The following is a 20,766-nucleotide window of genomic DNA, read 5'->3' as shown; positions in this document are numbered from 1 at the left end:
CCATCAGCCCCAGCCATCATGGCCAAAAACCAGAGTTGGTGGCAGCTGCAATTCAGCAACAGCTGGAGAGCCACACATTCTTTTAAATTCTGTCAAATCCACCTCTTGGGTTAGGGAACCATTTAGCAGCTTCTGTTGGGGGAGGGAGATGTTGGTATTATTGATATTAATATCAATATTAATATGTGCCGTGTAGGACATCGTCATGAGAAGAAAAGACGAAGGAGTAAACCCAACACAGATCTGGAGTGGACTCTCTACGGCAATTGAACGGCGCTTTGAATGCCTCCTTCCAGCAATTCCTGCAGCCGAGCTGGAGCCAGATTAATTGCTCTGCTTTCCTTTGGACCCCATCAGCGAGGCCGAGAGGGGGGCCTTGTCATCTCGGCAGCCCAGGACCTCCAGACAAACGCGCAGGCTTGGGCCCCAGAGAGGTCACTTGGGTTCTGCAAATGCAGCAGAAACAACACGGGAGGCAGCAGTTACGAGTTATAAGCTCAACCTGATTGGCATAAGATATTAGCAGCATGGTTTGCCTCCACCAGTAGGAGAGATCATTGTGTCTCACTGGTCAGCTGTGCAGTGACCAGAGGACAAATGGCTGCTGGGAGGAGCCCAGAGAGAAGAAACACCATGGTACATCTGCAGCAGAACAACCCAGCTGCAACAAAACATGTCTCTCCTATATCGGTCTCTATGGCCACAGCTGTAACACTCCAACGGTTTGACATCACCCCCCAAAGGCACACTCCTCCATTGTCTCCTGGGACAGGCGGATGCCGGCATTTAATTTTTGTATCTTCATTTTAGACCTTATTACTTTTTCTGTGGAAATTGCTTGATTTGGTTGTGTTCTGTTAATGTATTTTTTATTTTGTTTATGACTAATTTTGTTGCTAGACAGCATTTTTAAAAGTAGAGACATCACCTTGCCAACAAAGGTCCGTATAGTAAAAACTATGGTTTTCCCAGTAGTGATGTATGGAAGTGAGAGCTGGACCATCAAGAAGGCTGATCGCCGAAGAATTGACACTTTTAAATTCTGGTGCTGGAGGAGACTCTTGAGAGTCCCATGGACTGCAAGAAGATCAAACACATCCATTCTGAAGGAAATCAGCCCTGAGTGCTCACTGGAAGGACAGATCCTGAAGCTGAGGCTCCAAGACTTTGGCCACCTCATGAGAAGAGAAGACTCCCTGGAAAAGACCCTGATGTTGGGAAAGATGGAGGGCACAAGGAGAAGGGGACAACGGAGGACGAGATGGTGGTTCTGGAAGCTACGAACATGAATCTGACCAAACTGCGGGTGGCAGTGGAAGACAGGAGTGCCTGGCATGCTCTGGTCCAGGGGGTCACGAAGAGTCGGACACGACTGAATGACTAAACAACAACAACAAAATTTTGTTGTGTTTGTAATTATGTGGACTTTGTTTTTCACATTGTAAGCCACTCTGAGCATGGGTTGAACTATGGAAAGCATACAAGGAAAATTATTTATGTATGCTTCTATGTATGTAGCTTCTCCCATCACTTCCTGGCAGTTGAGGGGTGGAGCAGGCAGCAAACACTGCAGGTAGCCTGAATATTGCCGTGCCATGCTATCTTCAGCAGAGTAGCCCCTGCCAGCCATGACCTGGGAGGAAAGTGGCAACCCTATAATGCCCACCCAGCCCTCGTGCTGCCTTCCCAAAGCCACGTAAGTGAGGTGCCCAACTTTCAGAAGGAGATTCCAGTCTCTGGCAGGGTCCTAGAGTCCTCCTACCTCCTTCCCAAAGCTGGCAAAGCACTAACTAAGCTTTGGGAAAGAATAATAATATTATTAATAATATTTTTTTTATTTATAACCCACCCTTTCCAGTTCAAAAACTGGGCTCAGGGCGGCTAACAACAAATTTAAAACACTTTAAAACACTTAATTATAAAAGCAGCATAAAATACAGTATAAAAACATGAATAACAATCAAAATAAAAAATCAATTAGATAATCCCCAGGGCTAGCTAGCTGAACTGATCCTACTTGGGGCAGCGAGTAGGCCAGGGGAGAATTAGCTGTGGGGTCTCAGAGCAGGTACCGTATTTTTCGCCCCATAGGACGCACTTTTTCCCCTCCAAAAATGTGTGTGCGTCCTATGGGGCAAATGCAGGCATCCGCTGAAGCCTGGAGAGCGAGAGGGATCGGTGCGCTGGGCTCCCATGGCTGCATGCCGAAGGCTGCATGCCGAAGGCTGGGCTCGCGCGCCCAGACTTCACACGGCTTGCGGAGAGTTGCGTGTTCTGGGGGCTGGGGAAGCTCAGGCTTCCCCCGCCCCAGCCCCGCACCAGGGGGGGGAAATATTTTTTTTCTCCTTTATTTCCCCCCAAAAAAACTAGGTGCGCCTTATAGGATGGTGCGTCCTATAGGGCGAAAAATACGGTAATCTTCATAAAAGGGGAGAGGGAAGGAAAGAAGGAGAATAAAAGATCAGGCTGAATTCAAATTAAAGGCCAGGCGGAATAGCTCTGTCTTACAGGCCCTGTGGAAGGAAGTTAAATCCTGTAGGGCCCTGGTCTCATGGGACAGAGCAGTCCACCAGGTCAGAGCCATCACTGAGAAGGCCCTGGCCCTGGGGGAGGATAGTCTGACTTCCTTAGGGCCCGGGACCTCTAAATTATGGTTATTCATGGACCTTAAGGTCCTCTGTAGGGCAGACCAGGAGAGGCGGTCCCGTAGAAGCAGCAAGGAAGCAACTGTGACAGGTATTAGTGCAACTGCAGTGCTTAAACAGAGACCCTCCAAGTGCCCCTGTTTTCCAAAGAAAGTCCCGGATTTAGAGAAGCTGTCCCAGTTTCTGATTTGACCCCAGAACATCCCACTTTTCCTTAGGGCATCCCTATTTTCATCAGAGATATATTGAGGGGTTGTCTCTATTTTTATCAGAGAAATGTTGGAGGGTATGTTAAGTGTCCATCGTATCTGAGAAGAGCACCAGAACAACTGGTCATGCTCTGTGACTTGCTAGCAGGCCTGCAAGGTCCAATAGGTGCCAGTTTCCAGGTACCCATCACCTGAGAAACAGATCCCCACAGCCAACAGATAATAACAAAGCACACTCTAATCTCTCTTGGTTTCAGGCAGCTAAAGGAACGGTGCTTGGATGGAATCGGACGTTTATGTTTATTCTGTAGCTCTGAAGGCTTTCCATGGGGTTGGATGGTGAAATGCAAAGCATTCTGTCTTCACACAAGCGTTGGTTCCCCCAACTTTACAGTTCTTCGATATCCAGGTTTTCCTTGCAAACCCATCTGCGCTGTTCATGACAGTAGGCATCGTTCCAGTTATATTTGTTACTTGCAGGCACGATGGAGACACAGTCCTCCTCTATTTCTCTGTTTTGCTGTCTGTGGGGAGGCTCATTTTGAGACCAGTACCTGCGGAAAGACTTCCCATTAAACAGGAAAGATAGGGACAGGCTGGGTCTACCAATGAGGAGGAAGCAAGGCATGCTGAGACCTGTGGGGTGAGAATGGGATGCCCCCTTGGATTGTGGGAGGCAGGAGGGCCACATTTTTAGACGCTCCCCAACATCATCATCATTATTATTATTATTATTATTATTATTATTATTAAAAAGAAATCCCTGCAAGTTGTGAAGCGTAACACAGAAACTTAACCACACCTCAAAATAACTATGGGATGGGTGTCTCCTTTTCCCAGGAAGAGGAGAGGCTGTATCAGACTGTATTTGGACCCTTGCAAGATTCTGAATAGGGACGTGGGTGGCGCTGTGGGTTAAACCACTGAGCCTAGGGCTTGCCAATCAGAAGGTCAGCGGTTTGAATCCCTGTGATGGGGTGAGCTCCCATTGCTCGGTCCCAGCTCCTGCCAACCTAGCAGTTCGAAAGCACACCCAAGTGCAAGTAGACAAATAGGTACCACTCCAGCGGGAAGGTAAACGGCATTTCCGTGCGCTGCTCTGGTTCGCCAGAAGCGGCTTTGTCATGCTGGCCACATGACCCAGAAGCTGTACGCCGGCTCCCTTGGCCAGTAAAGCAAGATGAGCACCGCAACCCCTGAGTCGGCCACGACTGGACCTAATGGTCAGGGGCCCCTTTACCTTTACCTTTTCAGATTCTGAATAGTGTGGGACATTTGACAGGCAAGTAAGTGTGCTCGTCTATACCTGGGAAAGAACCATCTGAACACCATAATACAGTGCATATCTTAGAACATGGAAAAAAGAAGGTGTTCAGGGGTTTACTCCATTATGCGCCTCCCGCCTTCACATATACACACACCCTGGTCCATGAATGTCCGTGACACAGGAAACACTTCTGTGTGAAATGCTGCAGCAATTTCTGCAAGATGACTTGACTCTAGTGTTTGGGAACAATTCCTCGACACCACCTATTTCAGACTTACTCTTTTTTAAATCGGGAGCCATCTGTCCATTCCCATTTGCCTTCCTCCGTTTCATCTGTAAGGCCTATCCAAGTGGGGTCACTGAGCAGGGAAGTGACAAAGTTCTGTAGAAAGAAGGAACAACCTCACTCGACATTGTGTCAGGTCATTGAGGCAAGAAAGAGACAACAGCCTGCCTGGGGTTGCACATGTCGGTAAGCCTTCACAGATTTGCCAACGTAGCCCTAAATGTGTGGTAAGAAAAGTTAGGTTCTGTTCAGTATAATTGGTTTAATTGTCGCAGAGATGAAGAATGGCTAAAGGTATATTGCTGAAAGGTTTAACATGGGGCTGTATTAAAGCCAACAAGAGCACTCTGAGCTCTTGCTGAGTTGAGAATTAACTGATTGTTGTTCTCTGGTAGCTAACGTGTGAGTGTTGTAACCTTAGATCATGTGAGAGGTATTGGATTGCAAATTTGCCATCTGGAAAGCTTCCTTTATCTCTTAAACTCTATGGAATGAGGCTGCAAATGAAGCTCTCCTGAAGAGAGAGTAAGCAGCCTAAAGCCAATGGAGGCTGGAATGAAGGCTGTGGGGAGAAACAGACCTCTGCTTCTCAGTCTGCTTGGATCATTTCATCTTTTCTAAGATGTTGAGCCTGTGCTGGACAGCACAAGACAATGTACAGATATTTTGATTGTATCTTTGATGCTTGTGTTCTGTTTTTGAAGAGTTCTGCCAGTAAAACTTTGAATAATATTTTTATGAGCCTGCACAAGGTTTCATTTCCAAAGGCCTCAGTTCTTACGCTTCCAGTCACTTCAGACTGCGCAACATTAATATCTGCAACAGATTCAGTGTAACCCACATAAACAATTTTCATTTTAAAAAATTCTTCGCCTCAGGTTCCGAGCCAAGAAACTGCTTACACAACTGTAATGGAGCCTCTGCAGGTTGCAAAATATTCTGGGCTGTGTTCTATTATGACTTTACATTGAGATTCTACCATTGCCTACTGGGCTTCACCATCGCTGCATGTGCAATGGGATTGTGCCAAAGAACCATGTTCTCCTGTTCCAGAAAGGTCAGGCGTGGAGGGACAAATGCCTTTCAGTGAAGCCTGCCTGTCATTTCTAACTTAATTGAGGAGCCTCTTGTAAGCTTTCATGGAGGCCCGGGACTATTTGGGACAGAATTTTCAAGCCATTGCATTGATGCTACAAAGGCAGAATAGTAGCAAAATCATCGAGTTGGAAGGTACCCTGCGGATTTTCTAGCCTAAGCCCCTGCAATGCAGGAATAAGCAGCTGTCCCTTACGGGGATCGAACCTGCAACCTTGGTGTTCTTAGCACCACACTCTAACCAACCGAGCTATCCAGCTGGGATGTGTGGATAGGAAGCAGGCAAGAAATCGTACAATATTTGCATGTGAGAACAGAAAGGAGAGAAGCAGATGTCTATAACCTGTTCTTCATCCGTCAGGATGGAGGCCAAATGGGCATCTCTGGACTCGCAGAAATTCTCAGCATCATACCAGCTCTTTTTTCCTTTTGAAATGTAGTAGAGATTCCTCCCGAAAGCATCCCACCTACCAGAAGACTTCCCACCTTTAATGAAGAAGGATTCTAAGAAGAAATAAGTAGGAAGAAGAGGATAATGTGTTCTCTTCTGTACATAGTTGAATTCAACACAACACACACACACACACACACACACTCGTCCCTGAGGAACAATGGGTGACGTGGGCGAATTCTTGCAGGCTAGCCTACCTCCAAGGGTTCTTGTGCCGATAAATTGGGTAATCCAATCCACGCTGCTCTGAGCTCCTTATGGGAAGGGAGGGACCCCAAATATAAGAAATATTGGGAATTGCTGCAGAACCCACTTCTGGGTCCCGTTAGAACTGAATTCAGATTTCCCCATTTTCTGTGAGCCCAGGAACACCAACCCATCACTTCAACACATACTTAAAATCTAGAGCTCTGCTCCACAGTGAGGTAGAGCCAAGGTCCTCTTGCAGCAGAACCATGACCCTCCCAGCCAGCACTTTCTGAAATAATGCATGACCTGAAACACAACCATTCCCCGAATTTTCTGAATTTTGAATTTCAGTTCTCCAGCCAAGGAATTTCCCAAAAATGCATATACTAAAGTGAAGTTTGTGTTAAATGCTTATGTCTTGCGGAGGTAGCACACAAGAATGCATCTTGTGAGCTGAAATCATTTTGCCAAAGTATATATATATATACCACAATTTCATATGACTATGTGCATATGAGGAAGAAGCTTGCTCCAAAATGCTGGTTTGTTTTTGTGAGAACCTCTTCTTTAAAAAACAAAACAAAAAACAAATCGCACGTGGTTGTGGAAATCTTGAGAAGACCAGAAAAATGAGAAGCTGAGACAAACCAAAACCATGCACACTGGAGCTCAGAAGCTGTAAATACAGTTTGGCCTTGGTACAGTAAGTGGCAGCAAAGGTGCCAACTCCTTGGGGCCCTGAGTGCCCGGGCACCCACAAAATTCCCCACAAAGGGGCTGGGCACTCACAAATTTTGGTGCCAGAGCCATGCACACTGCATGGCACCCATGGCGCTGGGCACCCACAGTTGTGGGGCCAAGCTGTCACTCCTGCATGGCAGGCAGTTTGAGGAGAACAGTAGTGGTGGTGGATGCAACAGAGAGAGAAGCAGCAAAGAAAAGGATTCTGTTTTGTATATAGTTTTCTGTCTTTCAATAATATGCTATCAAATACAAAAACGCAGGCGCTTCTGCCTGTTTGTGCAATCTGTTTGCGCAAGAGCCAACAGATGTGTTTCATAACTTCCTCTCTGTGCCACATCTGGCGTTCAACCAAAGTGGCCTCTAATCTTTGTGCCTGCCAGCCGGGGTGTGTGTGTCCTTTTTGCAATTTAAGCATGTGCCTCTTGGCATTTGATCGCCCTTGCATTTTCAAAAAGTGCTGAGTTCAGGCATGCAGCTACTTACGGTACTTCAGTTTCCGTTTCTTGTAGGCCTTTTCAGCCTCTTCTAAATGGTCTGGCAATGTCTTCACTTCTTCTGCTACCTGCATGGCTATAAGCATTCCCACAGTTAGAAGGTTTCTTCTTCACCTTCACCACCACAGACACATTTGCTTGTTATGGTTAAGTATTTATATCTTAGCCTTACAACCAGGGAAGTCTGGTGTGAGAACAAAACTAGATAGCTAGATAGATAGGTAGATGATAGATGATAGATAGATAGATAGATAGATAGATAGATAGATAGATAATAGATAGATAGATAGATAGATGATAGATAGATAGATAGATAGATGATAGATAGATAGATAGATAGATAGATAGATAGATAGATAGATAGATAGATGATAGATAGATGATAGATGATAGATAGATAGATGATAGATAGATAGATAGATGATAGATAGATAGATAGATAGATAGATAGATAGATGATAGATAGATAGATAGATAGATATAGATAGATGATAGATGATAGATAGATAGATAGATAGATAGATAGATAGATAGATAGATAGATGATAGAGATAGAGATATAGATAGATAGATAGATAGATAGATAGATAGATAGATAGATAGATAGATGATAGATAGATAGATAGATGATAGATAGATGATAGATAGATAGATATAGATAGAAAGATATAGATAGAATATTATTGTCAGAAAAATGGAAGCAAGAAGAATTACCGACGAAAGAAGAATGGCAAATGAAATTATTGGGCTATGCAGAATTAGATAAATTAACAGGAAGGATTTGAAACCTGTGGGATCAGAGATTCTTAGAGGACTGGAGTAAATATTTGAATTATTTGAAAAGCAATTGTGATAAACAGATTACGCTAGTAGGACTGCAAGAAGTTCTGCAAGGAGGACTTTGTGAAATATTGCAAGGAAGGCTTTGAAAAGAATTATTAGTTAAGGACAATTAAAAGTAAAAAAGAAATTAAGAAATGGAGAATAAGTGATAAAGAACGGAAAATCATCAGAGGTTGTTGACGGAAGTCTAAAACATTGTATAAGAAGTTATGTTAAATGATTGTTGGAACTTATATGTTTAAAAATTAATAAATATATATATTTTAAAAAAGAGATAGATGAGAGAATGGAGATAGAGATAGAGATAGAGATAGAGATAGAGATAGAGATAGAGATAGAGATAGAGATAGAGATAGATAACAGAACCCACCCAGCCCAGCCTTCCTCTGCATGTGACTAGAGGTGGGCGTGGCCTCACCTGTGCAGGTAACAACAAAAGCACAGGGCAGGGCAGCCATCTCTCTCTCTGTGACTACATGCATCAAAGAAGCAACATCTGCTTAGCCAAAGATGCTCTCTTGGCCTCCAGCCAAAAGAGGACAAAGGGACTGTCTCCTTATGAGATAGTTTAGCTTCCTTTTCTAAGCTAAGTCTGCCTTCTGGGATCCCATTGTGAACAGAATGTGAGTAAACTCTTTTTATACTTTTATAGAAGACTGTGTCGTGTCTTATCTTTTATGAGGGAATAAGGGGGAAATACCAGAACAGTTATTATAGAGGCTTTAGCGAGCCTGAGCAAACACATCCGCTGCAAGTTTAAAAAGGGGAATGTTACTCTGCTAAATTGTGAACTTGTTTACACATGTTGGAAATGCTATAATCAAACAATATATCCTCTCCTGCATCCCTGAACATTCCCACATTGTGGACCTTACTCCCTGTGAACACACACAAGATGGATAACTCTTAGGCTCTTCACTTTGCTTATCAGGCTCTAGAAGCCTCTCCTGCTGTCTCTCGGGGCTCTCATGAGATCTCACAGGGCCATGAGAGATCTCGAAAGAGACTCTAGAGCACATGGGAGAAGATGCCCAGAGCCCAGTGAGCAAAGTAGAGAGGTTAAAAGCTATTCTTGTGGCAGGAAAGCTCCGTGCAAAAAGAGTTTTTAAGCACTATGCCTTACACGCTTTCAATTCATGTAATTTTGACTGGCCGCCCAGCACATAAATTTGAAATCTTGCAAGTTAAATGCGTGTAAGTTGCGAGTTCCTTGCAAACCTGTGGTACACAGAAGTGGTGACATTTTCCATAAAGCCTGACCAAAAGTCTACATCTGTGTCTTATCTGCGATGCCTTCAAGGCAGTCCTTCATATTTGCTTCAGTGGAATGGAAGCAGCCTCCATCCCCTTTTAAAACCCAGTCAGGAACAAACCATCCTTGCTTATCCACTTACCATTTTCGGAATTGATCTTAGGACGGTTTAGTGAGGCAGCCATTGTGCTCCTCAGCGTGATCAGTGGATCTGTGCGAGGATCTTTAGGTGCTCTTTTCAGCTTGCGATCTAAAGTTATAAAGACAAGGATGAGTGCTAAGATTTGCAGGTGCCCAATTTCTGCCCCAATCTGCTTCATTTGATACCTAGGAGTCTACAAAGGATTTTTCACTTTCAGGAGGCAAAGGAGAAGACCCCACAGAGGACCTGTTGCCCCGCCCAAAGTGGCTGGGGCAACCCAGTCAGATGGGAGTATTATTATTATTATTATTATTATTATTTACATCATCTTCATTTGAATACTCTCCATTTTTCTAATCTTAAATGCAATGCTCCATCTCTCTGAAGCATTTTGCAATTATTATTATTATTGTTATTATTATTTTTAAAGACTCATGAAAATTCTTCAGCTTTGTCCTGTGAATTGCTTCTAATAAGCACATTTGTGTATGCGGTTTTGAGTGAGTAATGCACACACATTTTTCTCCTAATATGTTACAAATTCCTCCTATAATGACTTTTAAATATGACATTCGTTTTTATGCACATTTCCTGTGTTCTATACATTTTCATAAACGCTGGCATCGAAAAATTCAGAGACGTGCTAATTTCTGAGGTCGGCTGTATGTTGGTGCAGATAGATTCAGTGTCAAATGTTACCCGGACTGAGTTTCTCCCCCATCGCTAGATCCATCAAAGAATATTTGTATTACTAGTTGGGTTTTAAACCCAGCACGAGGTCTTAAATGAAGTTCTCTTGGTGCATTGCATGTGTGAAGGAGTTCAACAGCTTGAAGGAAAACACTGTCTGCCACTCACCCCCTCCAGGGGTTGTGTATCTCACTGCTCCTGTCCCCTCCCCATGTCCACCTGTTTAGTACTGAAGTCTGCAAAGCGATGGCTCCACGGCTCTCATCTGCCATTGAGCCATGCATAGGGTTGCCATATTTCAAAAAGTGAAAATCTGGATACAAAAGGTTGGTGTGTTTTGTTTGCAAAATCTCAAATCGCCTTTAGTTTTGCCGGCTATGTCCAGGAAATTCCAGACATATGGCAACTCTATCCATGCAACATCAGCTGTAGAGGCCAGCAGTGGGGATTTGGGTTTGAACCCCTCAAAGTGCAAAGGGCTTGAGGAAAGCCTCATCTCTGGTGCATGAAGAACACCCAGCTCTTCTGGCCACATGACCAGGGACCCTGCCAACCGTCCCTTCTCATATTCACCAAGGGCACAGCCAACAGATGCATTCTAGATGTGGGGTGGCCTTCAGGCCCAACCCTGCGCTCCCTTGCTCACTAGGGCTGGGAGATATATTGATATACTGTCCAAAACCAGTTTGAAGTCCATATCGTGATATCGGTTTCATAATTTTTGACCTTGTTAGGATTCTTGCTCCGTGTTTGCTGTCATGGGATTGTAATCTATCACATGACGGTGTATGTTTTCATTACACAGTGTGGGAAGTGACACAGACAGGATGTTAATGTTACTGTGTTAGTGGGACTATTGTCCTTTGTCCTTCCTCTCTTTGCTGTCTGATGAGAAAGAGGAAGGAACTAAGTCAGAATGCTCCGAGTGTATTATATGTAAATAAATGTAGATTAGCCAAAATGCTGTGCTACTGAGGTCTGTTACGGAAACTGTGAATACTCTGCGAGTCCCTAAGTGTGCTGATGCTTCTTGGTATCAGTCACTGTGATGTTCAGGCAGAAGAAAGCTTTTGAAGCTCCCGAACGATTGACCAGGAGGGAGAGAACATGCCAGTCAGGCATGCCAGTCTCTGCCAGGGTTCTACACGAGGGTAGGACGGTCCTAACATATATCGCGAACCATGACGTGTGTGCTATGCAAAAATCACAATGTCAGGGAAACCATGAAGCCAGCCAATGCTCCATCTTTATTTCAGACATTGTGATATATTGGTATATCGAAATGCTTAGCTAGTGATATACAGTATCACAATGTTGGAAACCAGACATCGCCCAGCCCTAGGTAACAGTCTGGCCTATGTAATCATAGTGACTGTAGAGTTGGAAGGGACCCAAAGGGTCCATAGCTGTCAACTTATCCCTTTTCTTGCGAGGAATCCTATTCGGAATAAGGGAATTTCCCTTAAAAAAAGGGAAACGTTGACAGCTACGAAAGGGTCATCGAGCCCAAAACGCTGCAATGAGAATCTAGTCCCCTTTCAGTGGGAGAACCCAAGTAGGACAATTTATTTGGGATGGTTCAGGGGGGTGCATGATCAGGGGGAGCTGAACTTACAGGAAACACCCATCCCGATTGCCACGCAGATTAAGGTTATTATAGCGATAGTGATGACAGTCCACACGACTCTCACACGGGTTTCATTCATGAGAAAAACGATAGGTTTTCGTGGCGGTGGCGGTGGCGATGGCGATCCTGGTGTGGGTGCTTTTTTCTTTGGAGGGGCTTTTGCTTTCGGTGTTGCTTTCGGTTTTGCTTTCGGTTTAGGTGCCATAGCTTGAATGACAAGAAGAAATTAAACCAAAAAAACTGAGTGTGAAGATGACTCATCGAGGGAAAGATTTACCATCAGGTTCACTTTTGCCCATCTGGGGTTTATTTACTTATTTACAAACTTTTTTTGATTTAAAAAAAAAACACCATAGCAAATGTAAAGTGTTGCCTTCTGCGACAAACGCATGTACCGATGTTAAACCTTGTAATCATCGGGCTGTACAGTGACGTCTAAGCGGTATACAATCAATAGTTTAGAAAAATGGGCAGATCAGCCCAAATGCATATCTCTCAAGGGAAGAACAGAAAGAGGCTCTCTAGCCTTCTATTTGCTAGCCTCTCTAGCCTTGTTAGTAAGGCTGACAGATAGAAGGCTGGAGACTTCATTTCATACTCTAAACTGGACTGAGTTGGAAAGGAGTTTTCTTAACCGGGAACTCTGTAAACGGACGACTACAGACTTTGGTGTTCTGGAGCAGTGCATACTCCGCTGATCGCACTGGTCAAAGGATGGTGTGGTATCAACAACCAACAGTGGGCCCAAGGCTAACATTTTCTGGGCCAGTTGGCTTCTACAAGTCATGGCACACGCTTCCGCTTGTTCCCTGATTTCTAAATACAGGTCTGAGTGGTTTTCCCTTTGCCCTGCTGCTTTCCGATTTAACACTGAATCGGAACAAACGGCACCCTGCGGGGAACCTGGTTGCTGTTGGTTCTGATTCAGAGGTAAACCACGGTTTGCCCAGGGGGGAGGTTGCAGGGGAAACAGAAGTTTGAATGAGCCATCAGACAGAAGAGAGATTACTGTATCATTGTTACGAAACGATATAAATCAGGAAGACAAAGCTATCTTTCTTTGTTATTCTTGTTATAGCACTCCGACGGTCAGTTCAGCGTTCTGTAAGTGCTATATTCCACATTACATTGGGTCTGTGGTGCTTTTCTCCCCCAGTTGGAAGCAACTATTTGTCTTGCTGCTGTCATAAGAAAGAAGATCAACTCTTTACGCTTAACATCTGGATTGATATGGTTTTCTACTGACAGCATGGCTAACACGGGATCGGGAAAAAGACGCTGCTCTGTAACAACGGGGAAATTGGCACTGTGCACAACACCCAATCAGCAGCGGGAACTGTCAACACTGGGTGGTCACAAAGCAGCGGCTGGTTGCATGTGCAAAGGTGATTATTATTATTATTAATTTAATTTATATACCGCCCTATATCCAGGGGTCTCAGGGTGGTTCACGGGAGGCAGATCTTAGGAGGGAAACATCTTCAAGTTGCAGAAGGCTGGAAAAGAGCAGCTGCTTTTAGCAATTTAAAAAGTTATCCGATGAAATTGTTCTCTCTGCAAAGGGCCGGAAAGAAACCATCTCAACTCTACTAACTGGAGGCTGAAGTGAAATTCTCTGGGATTACAGCATTGGGGGGCCACATACTGTACCTTCTCCTTTATCTTAGGATTCCCTGCCTGGATACCATTAAAGGCTATCACGTGCTCTTCCTCCGAGTTTGATGCAATTGATTCCTGCAATACTTCTCATCTGCATTGCACATCGCCACTCCCTCCTCCCGCCTTACTAACTTCCTTTGTTTTCTCAATGTGGTGCAAGCGACAGCCCTGGGAGTCCAGCTGCTTGCTGATTGGCTGCCTGCTCCCCCCTCCCACCATTCACAATCTCACCTGTAGCTGAAAGGTAAGGTGAATTGTGATGGCATTTAGGGGTGGGGGGCAGGGTGAGGCAGCAGTCTCTGGCATCCCATGTCAAAGAAAGTGGAGCAAGACCATCTCCACCCATCATGGGCAATGGTATCAACAAGCTCCTCACCTGCTTTGTGAGACTAGCCATCTCCCATCTCCCTAGCCCCTGGAAATATTTTGCGGCTGAGATGAGGTTGGGGGGTGTATGAGACAGTTGGGGAGAAGTCATTGGGGATCTGAAGCAAAGTTTCATCTGAATGCTGATGACACGCTGCTCTTTCTTTGTACCATCTGAATTGGAAGTGGAAGTGAAGTTGGTTGGTTCTGCATTGATACCTGAGTGCAATGGTGGACTGGATGGAGGTCAATCAACTGGTTCTATTTTTTTTTAATGATTTTTTTATTGCAATTTAAAAACTTTACAGATCTTACAACATCTTTTCTCTTTACAATTACATCCATAATCTATTTTTCTTTCCTTACATATTCAACAAACTGGTTTTAAATCCTGGCTCTGTGGGTGAATGGCTCCTGTGTCCTGGAGATTGTTAGGATATTCCGTTCCACCTTAAGTACAGGCATGGCTGTTGTGTGTCACATGCCTGTTTACACTCCAGCACAGCTTGCTGGGAACTTCCGTTTGTGTAGAGCTTTGGCTTATGCTGCTTGCTTTTGGACACGAAGGAGAGAAGACATGTCTCCTTTTGTCCTGCTGTACGCTGAATAAACTGCTTGCAAATATGCTCACACAGCCATCTCCTGCCACTTCTGTTGCACAGTGTTATTTACTTTGCTGAGTGTGTGTGCCCAGCTTCTGAAGGCTTCTGAAGCTCAGGTCACAGTTTCATGCTGATCCAAGGACTGGAGATCGCCTGGCACACTGGCTGGTGGGCTGGGACCTGCTGGGGGCCTGCCAATTGTCCCTGATTCCTTGGCTGCATCACAACAGAGATAAGTTAGTTACCTTTTTTGGACAGGGTTGAATTGCTTCAGAAGGAAGAAGCATGTAGTCTGCAAGTACTTCTAGATCCATCTCTGTTACTTGAGGGACATAGAACCATAGAATTGTAGAGTAGGATGGGGCCCTGAGAATCATCTGGTCCAATGCAGGAATTGTCGGAGGTTCCATACAACGGAGCTGTAATGGCTCTCCTCCTCGTCGTATCTTCGGAATCCATCCAAGCTCTCCTCCAACGATGATTAATGACCTAAGCCTTTGATGAGGCTCAGGCACGCTCCCCCATTACGCACAGTATCCAAACAGCAGAAGGAGCCGAGAAATGTGCTCCATTGCTACATTAATTCCTAACTACGCAGGATAGAAAATAATATACATCTGCTCTCTGTGAGCTGTAAGAGACAGTGGACAACTGGAACAAAGGAACAGGAAACCAGTAACATCAACATCCGTCTCCCATCTCCTGTGCGACTTCCAGCAGTCTGGAATGTCAATAGAGTCTTGCGACTCCAAAAACTGCACAGTGGCATAACAGAAATCTAACAGGAATATGCAGCTGCCCCTTATGAGAATCGAACCTGCAGCCTTGGCTTTGTCAACACCATATTCTAACCAACTATCAGTAGCTGGGAGTGCCTTCTTCCAGCTTCAGTTCCTAGGGCACTTGTGGACTAAGATAGCTTGGCCATGGTAGCTTGAACTTTTTAAGTATTTTACTGCTGGCATCCCATCTGTCTTGGGGGACAACAGAAGAGCACGACTTCAAGGGTGAAGCCAAACCATTGGAGAGCTACAGCGCCTGTTGTGGCTAACTTCCTGTATATTTTGCTTCACTGTAAAACTTTGTGGTATATTTATGAAACAAACAAACAATAAATAAATATAATGAACCTGACACTGGTAACTTCCAGAGTGGATTACTACCTTGCAGTCTTTGTGGAACTTCCCTTGGTCTAGAAGTTGCAAGTGGTCAGCTACAGTTCTGCCCCAATAAACTGTGGGATGTAAACACAGGAGCAGTCAATGACAACATTCCTAGAGTGTACATGTTAGAACATGGGGAGGGATGTCTGTCTAGCAAGCAGGTAAACTTCCTGGGGACAGACTTCCTCCGCATGTGACCAGAGGTGGGTGTGGCCTCACCTGTGCAGGTAAATGTTAAAAGCACAGGGCAGGCAGCCATCTCTCTCTCTCTGCCATCTTCCTTCGATGAGGAAACATCTAAGGATGCTCTCTTGGCTCCCAGCCAAGAGAGGAGATAAGGACTATCTTGCTACAAGATAGATTCTAAGTGTATGTAACCTTTTTAAGCCTGTCTGCCTTCTGGGGTCATATTGTGAACAGAACGTGAGTAAACTCTTTTATACTTTTATAAAGACTGTGTCGTGTCTTGTATTTTAAGAGGGAACAAAAGGGGAAATTACCAGAGTAATTATTATAGAGGTTCTAGCGAACCTGTGCAAGCGTTACCGTTGCGAACTTAAAGGGGAATGTCTATAAACTCTGCTGATATTTTGGGAACTTGTTAGCACAAGTTGGATAAGGATATAATTAGTCAATATATCCTCTCCTGCACCCCAGAACATTCCCACATAAGCATCATGGAATTTTGCCTAAAATTGCCACCATCACGACAACAGCATATTAATATTGTTGTGAGTTGGGGAGGGGTGTCCTGCGTGGTGCCTGAGTTCCTCCCAGTCCCCGGGGTCCTGGATCCAGCAAGGGTTAAAACCTAATAGAGGATCCCACTGTTGAATGAGCTGGGCAGGTTTCTCGTTGAGATTATGGCCCTAAGTGCCGTCATTAGTATAACAAAGGAAGTTGCTCTGTGCCAGAGGACAAATGGGTGAGCCCCCTCCCTCCCCTGGCAAGTAGTGAGAAGGGCAACAGTGAGTGCAGGGGTTGTGAGAGAGCTGGAAGAAGGCTGCAGGCAGAAGCCAGGGTGTGAGAGCCATGCTTGCTTTCTGTGGGATTCCAAGGCTGTGACTAGGGGGGAAGCAAGTTGGCATGCATCCAAGGAAACGGGGGCAATTGGCAGGCCTCCAGCTGGCTCCAGCCCACCGGCCGGTGTGCCAGGTGATCTCCAGTCCTTGGTGCAGCATCAACGACCTGAGCTTCAAAAGCTGGGGCACACTACTCAGCAGAGTAAACGCTACACAACAGAAGTGGCTGGAGAGGCTGTGTGAGCATATTTACAAGCAGTTTATTCAGCATAGGTAAGGTAAAGGGACCCCTGACCATTAGGTCCAGTCGTGGCCGACTCTGGGGTTGCAGCGGTCATCTGGCTTTACTGGCCGAGGGAGCCGGCGTACAGCTTCCGGGTCATGTGGCCAGCATGACTAAGCCACTTCTGGCAAACCAGAGCAGAGCATGGAAACACAGTTTCCCTTCCTGCCGGAGCGGTACCTATTTATCTACTTTCACTTTGACGTGCTTTTGAACTGCTAGGTTGGCAGGAGCAGGGACTCAGCAATGGGAGCTCACCCCATCTCAGGGATTCGAACCGCCAACCTTCTGATCGGCAAGTCCTGGGCTCTGTGGTTTAACCCACAGCGCCACCCACGTCCCTTTTATTCAGCATACATCGGGACAAAATGAAACATGTCTGATCTCCTTTGTGTCCAAAGCAAGCAGCTAAAAGCAAAAGCTATACTCAAACGGAAGTTCCCAGCAAGCTGTGCTGGAGTGTAAACAAACATGTGACATACAACAATTCCACACATCTGTCCTTAAGGTGGAACGGAATATCCCAACAGCAAGATCTTTTGGGGTGTTGATACTGTGAGCCCCTCCATCCTAGGCTCGTATTGTGTATATGTGTAAATAAACCACATAACATAAAGACACTGCAGTCTCAGCTGTTGCTCATTCTAAGGAATCTGGACCCTGAATGAGAGCCTAGAACTCCTGGGATTTTGCACCGCTCTGAGCTTAGAGCGGCATGCGGAAAATGTTAGAACTGTAATGTGAGCAGCAAAAGCTGGTGAAATAAAAGGGAGTTGGGAATGTACTTTTGCTATGTGCCATATAGAATCATAGAATTGTAGAGTTGGAAGGAAACCCAAGGATCCTCTGGTCCAATCCTGTGCAATGTGGGAATCTCTGCTAAAGCATCCATGATAGATATAGAAGGGATAAGTATTCTTGGGGAGCCAGAAGTCTACTTGACCAGGTGCCCCTCAGATCAATACTTTGAGCACATCTATTTGTGCCATTGATTAGCTCAGCAAAGCATTAGAAAGGGAAGCAATCCTGTGGAACTAGCTGCAGAAATGGAATGGAATAGAACCCTCTGCCGTTCCAAAGTGCTCCTCTCTGGGGACAAATTATTAGGAATCTCGGGGTCACTTCCTAGGAGGTGACTTTGTACAGGTTTAAAATGGTCACTTCGCAATGGACGCAGCCAGCACATTGTCTTGGGGTGGCCCCAGAAGTGATTTTTATTGTGCGTTCTGATGAAGTTTGGTATATATATATACTGTGCAGACATAAGGAGTCTGGTATGAGTGCTGGATGAAAGAATGAAGAAGATTGGAAAAAATTCAAAGTATATTTACAGAAATACTGCAAAATTAATGAATGTTAGAAGGAATGAAGTTATATGGTTTTAGCAGAAATGTTATAAAGAATTAAGTAAAAACTGATTGTTAATGGGCTAAAGTGGAAAATTTAAAGTTAGATTGTGTTAAGGTAAATTATAGAACATAAATTTGAGAAAGATGGAAAGGATTTGCTGAAATAGCTAATTGAACTAGAATACAAAAAAGGGAGGTGTGAGGAAGTCGATGAAACAAGTAAATGAAAGGTAAAGATGTGGAAATATTGGATGTGTTTTTAAATGTTTTTGTTTTTCTTGTTGTTTTGATGTATTTTTTTTTTTGTTTTTGATGTATTGTTTGTTACATTTTTTATTGTTTTTTTCCTTTTTTTCTGTAACCATTAAACTCTTAATAAATATTAAAAAAAAAAAAATGAAGAAACTTAAGTTTTATTATTCCTGGCAGACAAAGCCATTCTGAGAACAGACTTGGCATATGGCCAGTAGGACCGGGCAATATCTGGTTTTCATCATCGTGGTATATCACCAGCTAAGCATTGCGATATACCGATATATCACAACGTCTGAAGTAAGGAGGGAGCAATGTAGAGGCATTGCCTGGCTTCACAGTTTTTCCTGCATTGTGATTTTTGCTGGTGTCAGTTCTAGGGATTTGCTGCCCCACTGCAGAAGGCAGGGAGAGCTGAGCCCGCAGAGTTCACAGGGGCTGCAGGAAGTGAGAGAAGCATTGGTTGACTTCATGGTTTTTCCCATATTGTGATTTTTGCATAGCACACACGTCATGATTCACAATATATTGCCAGGCCAAAAACCAATGCCACAATATGGACTTCAAACCAGTTTTGGACGGTATATCACCCAGCCCTAATGGCCATTATGGAGTGAAGAGGTTAGCACACATGCTCAGACACCCTTGAACTAGCTAAGCAGGAGGAGAAGAAGCAGGGAAGTGAAGCCTGAAATGAATTGATCCAGTGTACCAACAAAAGTTAGAGAAATAAAAAAAAAAAAAGAAAACCAGGTAAAAAAAAAAGCAAGGCAGGCTTTTTAAGACTCATCTTTATTGATCTGCTGCAAGAAAGTCACTCCCCGCCCCCAACAAAAGGAAGAGAAAGAGCCCTCAACAAAGCCAGGAACAACTTTTAAAACTGCAGAAAGTGTCCAGCGCCATTTGAGGACTGAACATGTTTGTTTATAAAAAAGTGGCTTTGTTGGGTGTTATATTTGATTGGATGAAGCAAATATTGGTTTTATATAGTGGACATATGAAGAATCGAAAACCCTTTACTTTGGCATCTTATTTGTCTTATCTTTATCTTGTAACCTCTTTTCTATTCTTTGTTTATTTATTTATTTTTCTATTGCTTTCTCCTCTCCAAAGAGAGGGGTTTGCTCTCCCAGACCTGAAATTGTATTACGAGGCGGCATGTTTGTGTTGGATGAATGAATGGGTGGAACTAAAAAATGCCAACATCCCAGACCTAGAGGAGTTCAACCTATCTTTTGGAGGGCATGCTTACCTTTACTATGGAAAAACCAAGCTACATAAGGGATTCCTAAACCACATAATAAGGAAGAAGTTACGTAGTGTTTTGGCAAGACACAAAGACCTTCTAGAAAGGAAGACCCTTGATTGGCTATCCCCTACTGGGGCTGTGGCAGTGAAAAAAGTAAATTTGGATAAGAATTGGGGTACTTATAAGGATCTCCTTAATTTTAAGAGATTTAAAAAAATAAAATAAGGAAGGGATTCCAAATTGGATTACAGATTGGTTTCAATATTTTCAACTAAGTGAGGTCTTTAAAAAGGATAAAGAAAGAGGAGGCTAAGAATTTGGGGGGGAAATGGTATTAGGGAACAACAAATAATAACTGTAATTTTTAAGGTGGGGAGGACCAACTTTGGCCCGGCTCGTTTACATCACGTGGTCCGGCACACGCTCGGCACTGCACATAAGTAAGAGGCGCCCAGATCACAGCCCAGATGGCCTCCTGCAAAGCCTCCCTCTAAGCGCCCGGTGCCCTTTACCTGTCCCCATCCGGGGAAGTCTGCGCCACAGGAGTGCCAGCAAGCAGATCAGGTGGCTTACAGGCTGTGCCATCCTTGCTTGGCGCCAGGATCACACAGGGCGCTTCCCTGCTCCGCTCGTAGACTCTGCAGGGAGGCACGCAGGCAGCGACTCGGCCAGAAAGGGGCGCCCCACGACCGCTCCCGATCACGCCCGTCAGATACCCAGGCAGCCCCAGCGAGAGGGGACGTGAAGGGGCTTCCCTGAGCCGGATGCAGCATGCTGCGATGGGTGGCTGAGAGGAGAAGAGTGGGCTGCCCCACAGCGGGGAAGGGAGTGAGCCCCGACTCTCCTTCCCAGACACTCAACCTGTGGTGCCCTCCAAAATCTGGCGC

The 20,766-nt window shown here is 44.7% G+C and overlaps 1 protein-coding gene across 2 annotated transcripts; it reads right to left on the bottom strand.

Annotated features, from left to right (window-relative positions):
• Positions 1-3,101: 3,101 nt before the first annotated feature.
• On the bottom strand, positions 3,102-13,730 carry LOC310657682 (C-type lectin domain family 4 member F-like). 2 transcript variants are annotated; one of them, XM_083398763.1, is made up of 7 exons: positions 13,576-13,730; positions 11,923-12,120; positions 9,618-9,725; positions 7,370-7,456; positions 5,846-6,006; positions 4,400-4,503; positions 3,102-3,408 (listed from the first exon to the last, which is right to left on the bottom strand). In XM_083398763.1, the coding sequence occupies exons 2-7, from the start codon at positions 12,011-12,013 to the stop codon at positions 3,243-3,245; spliced, it is 717 nt and encodes a 238-aa protein (XP_083254889.1). In that variant the 5' UTR covers positions 12,014-12,120; positions 13,576-13,730; the 3' UTR covers positions 3,102-3,242. The 2 variants fall into 2 exon arrangements, with proteins under 2 accessions (XP_083254889.1, XP_083254888.1); XM_083398762.1 differs by having other exon boundaries at positions 11,923-12,141; positions 13,585-13,730.
• Positions 13,731-20,766: the final 7,036 nt, after the last annotated feature.

Source organism: Podarcis tiliguerta (assembly GCF_965153285.1).
Source record: "Podarcis tiliguerta genome assembly, chromosome: 9".
NCBI classification, from domain to species: domain Eukaryota; kingdom Metazoa; phylum Chordata; class Lepidosauria; order Squamata; family Lacertidae; genus Podarcis; species Podarcis tiliguerta.
This window is presented reverse-complemented; position numbering and strand designations above follow the sequence as displayed.

What these genes read in the sequence shown, in the direction of transcription:
- LOC310657682 (XM_083398762.1), bottom strand. Translation starts at nt 12,139, where the DNA reads ATGGCACCTAAACCGAAAGCAAAACCGAAAGCAACACCGAAAGCAAAA. An exon ending in AATCGGGATGGGTGTTTCCT is followed by an intron (nt 9,726 to 11,922) that starts GTAAGTTCAGCT and finishes TTATAACTTTAG; the next exon opens with ATCGCAAGCTGAAAAGAGCA. An exon ending in TCCTGACGGATGAAGAACAG is followed by an intron (nt 4,504 to 5,845) that starts GTTATAGACATC and finishes TTCTTTCTACAG; the next exon opens with AACTTTGTCACTTCCCTGCT.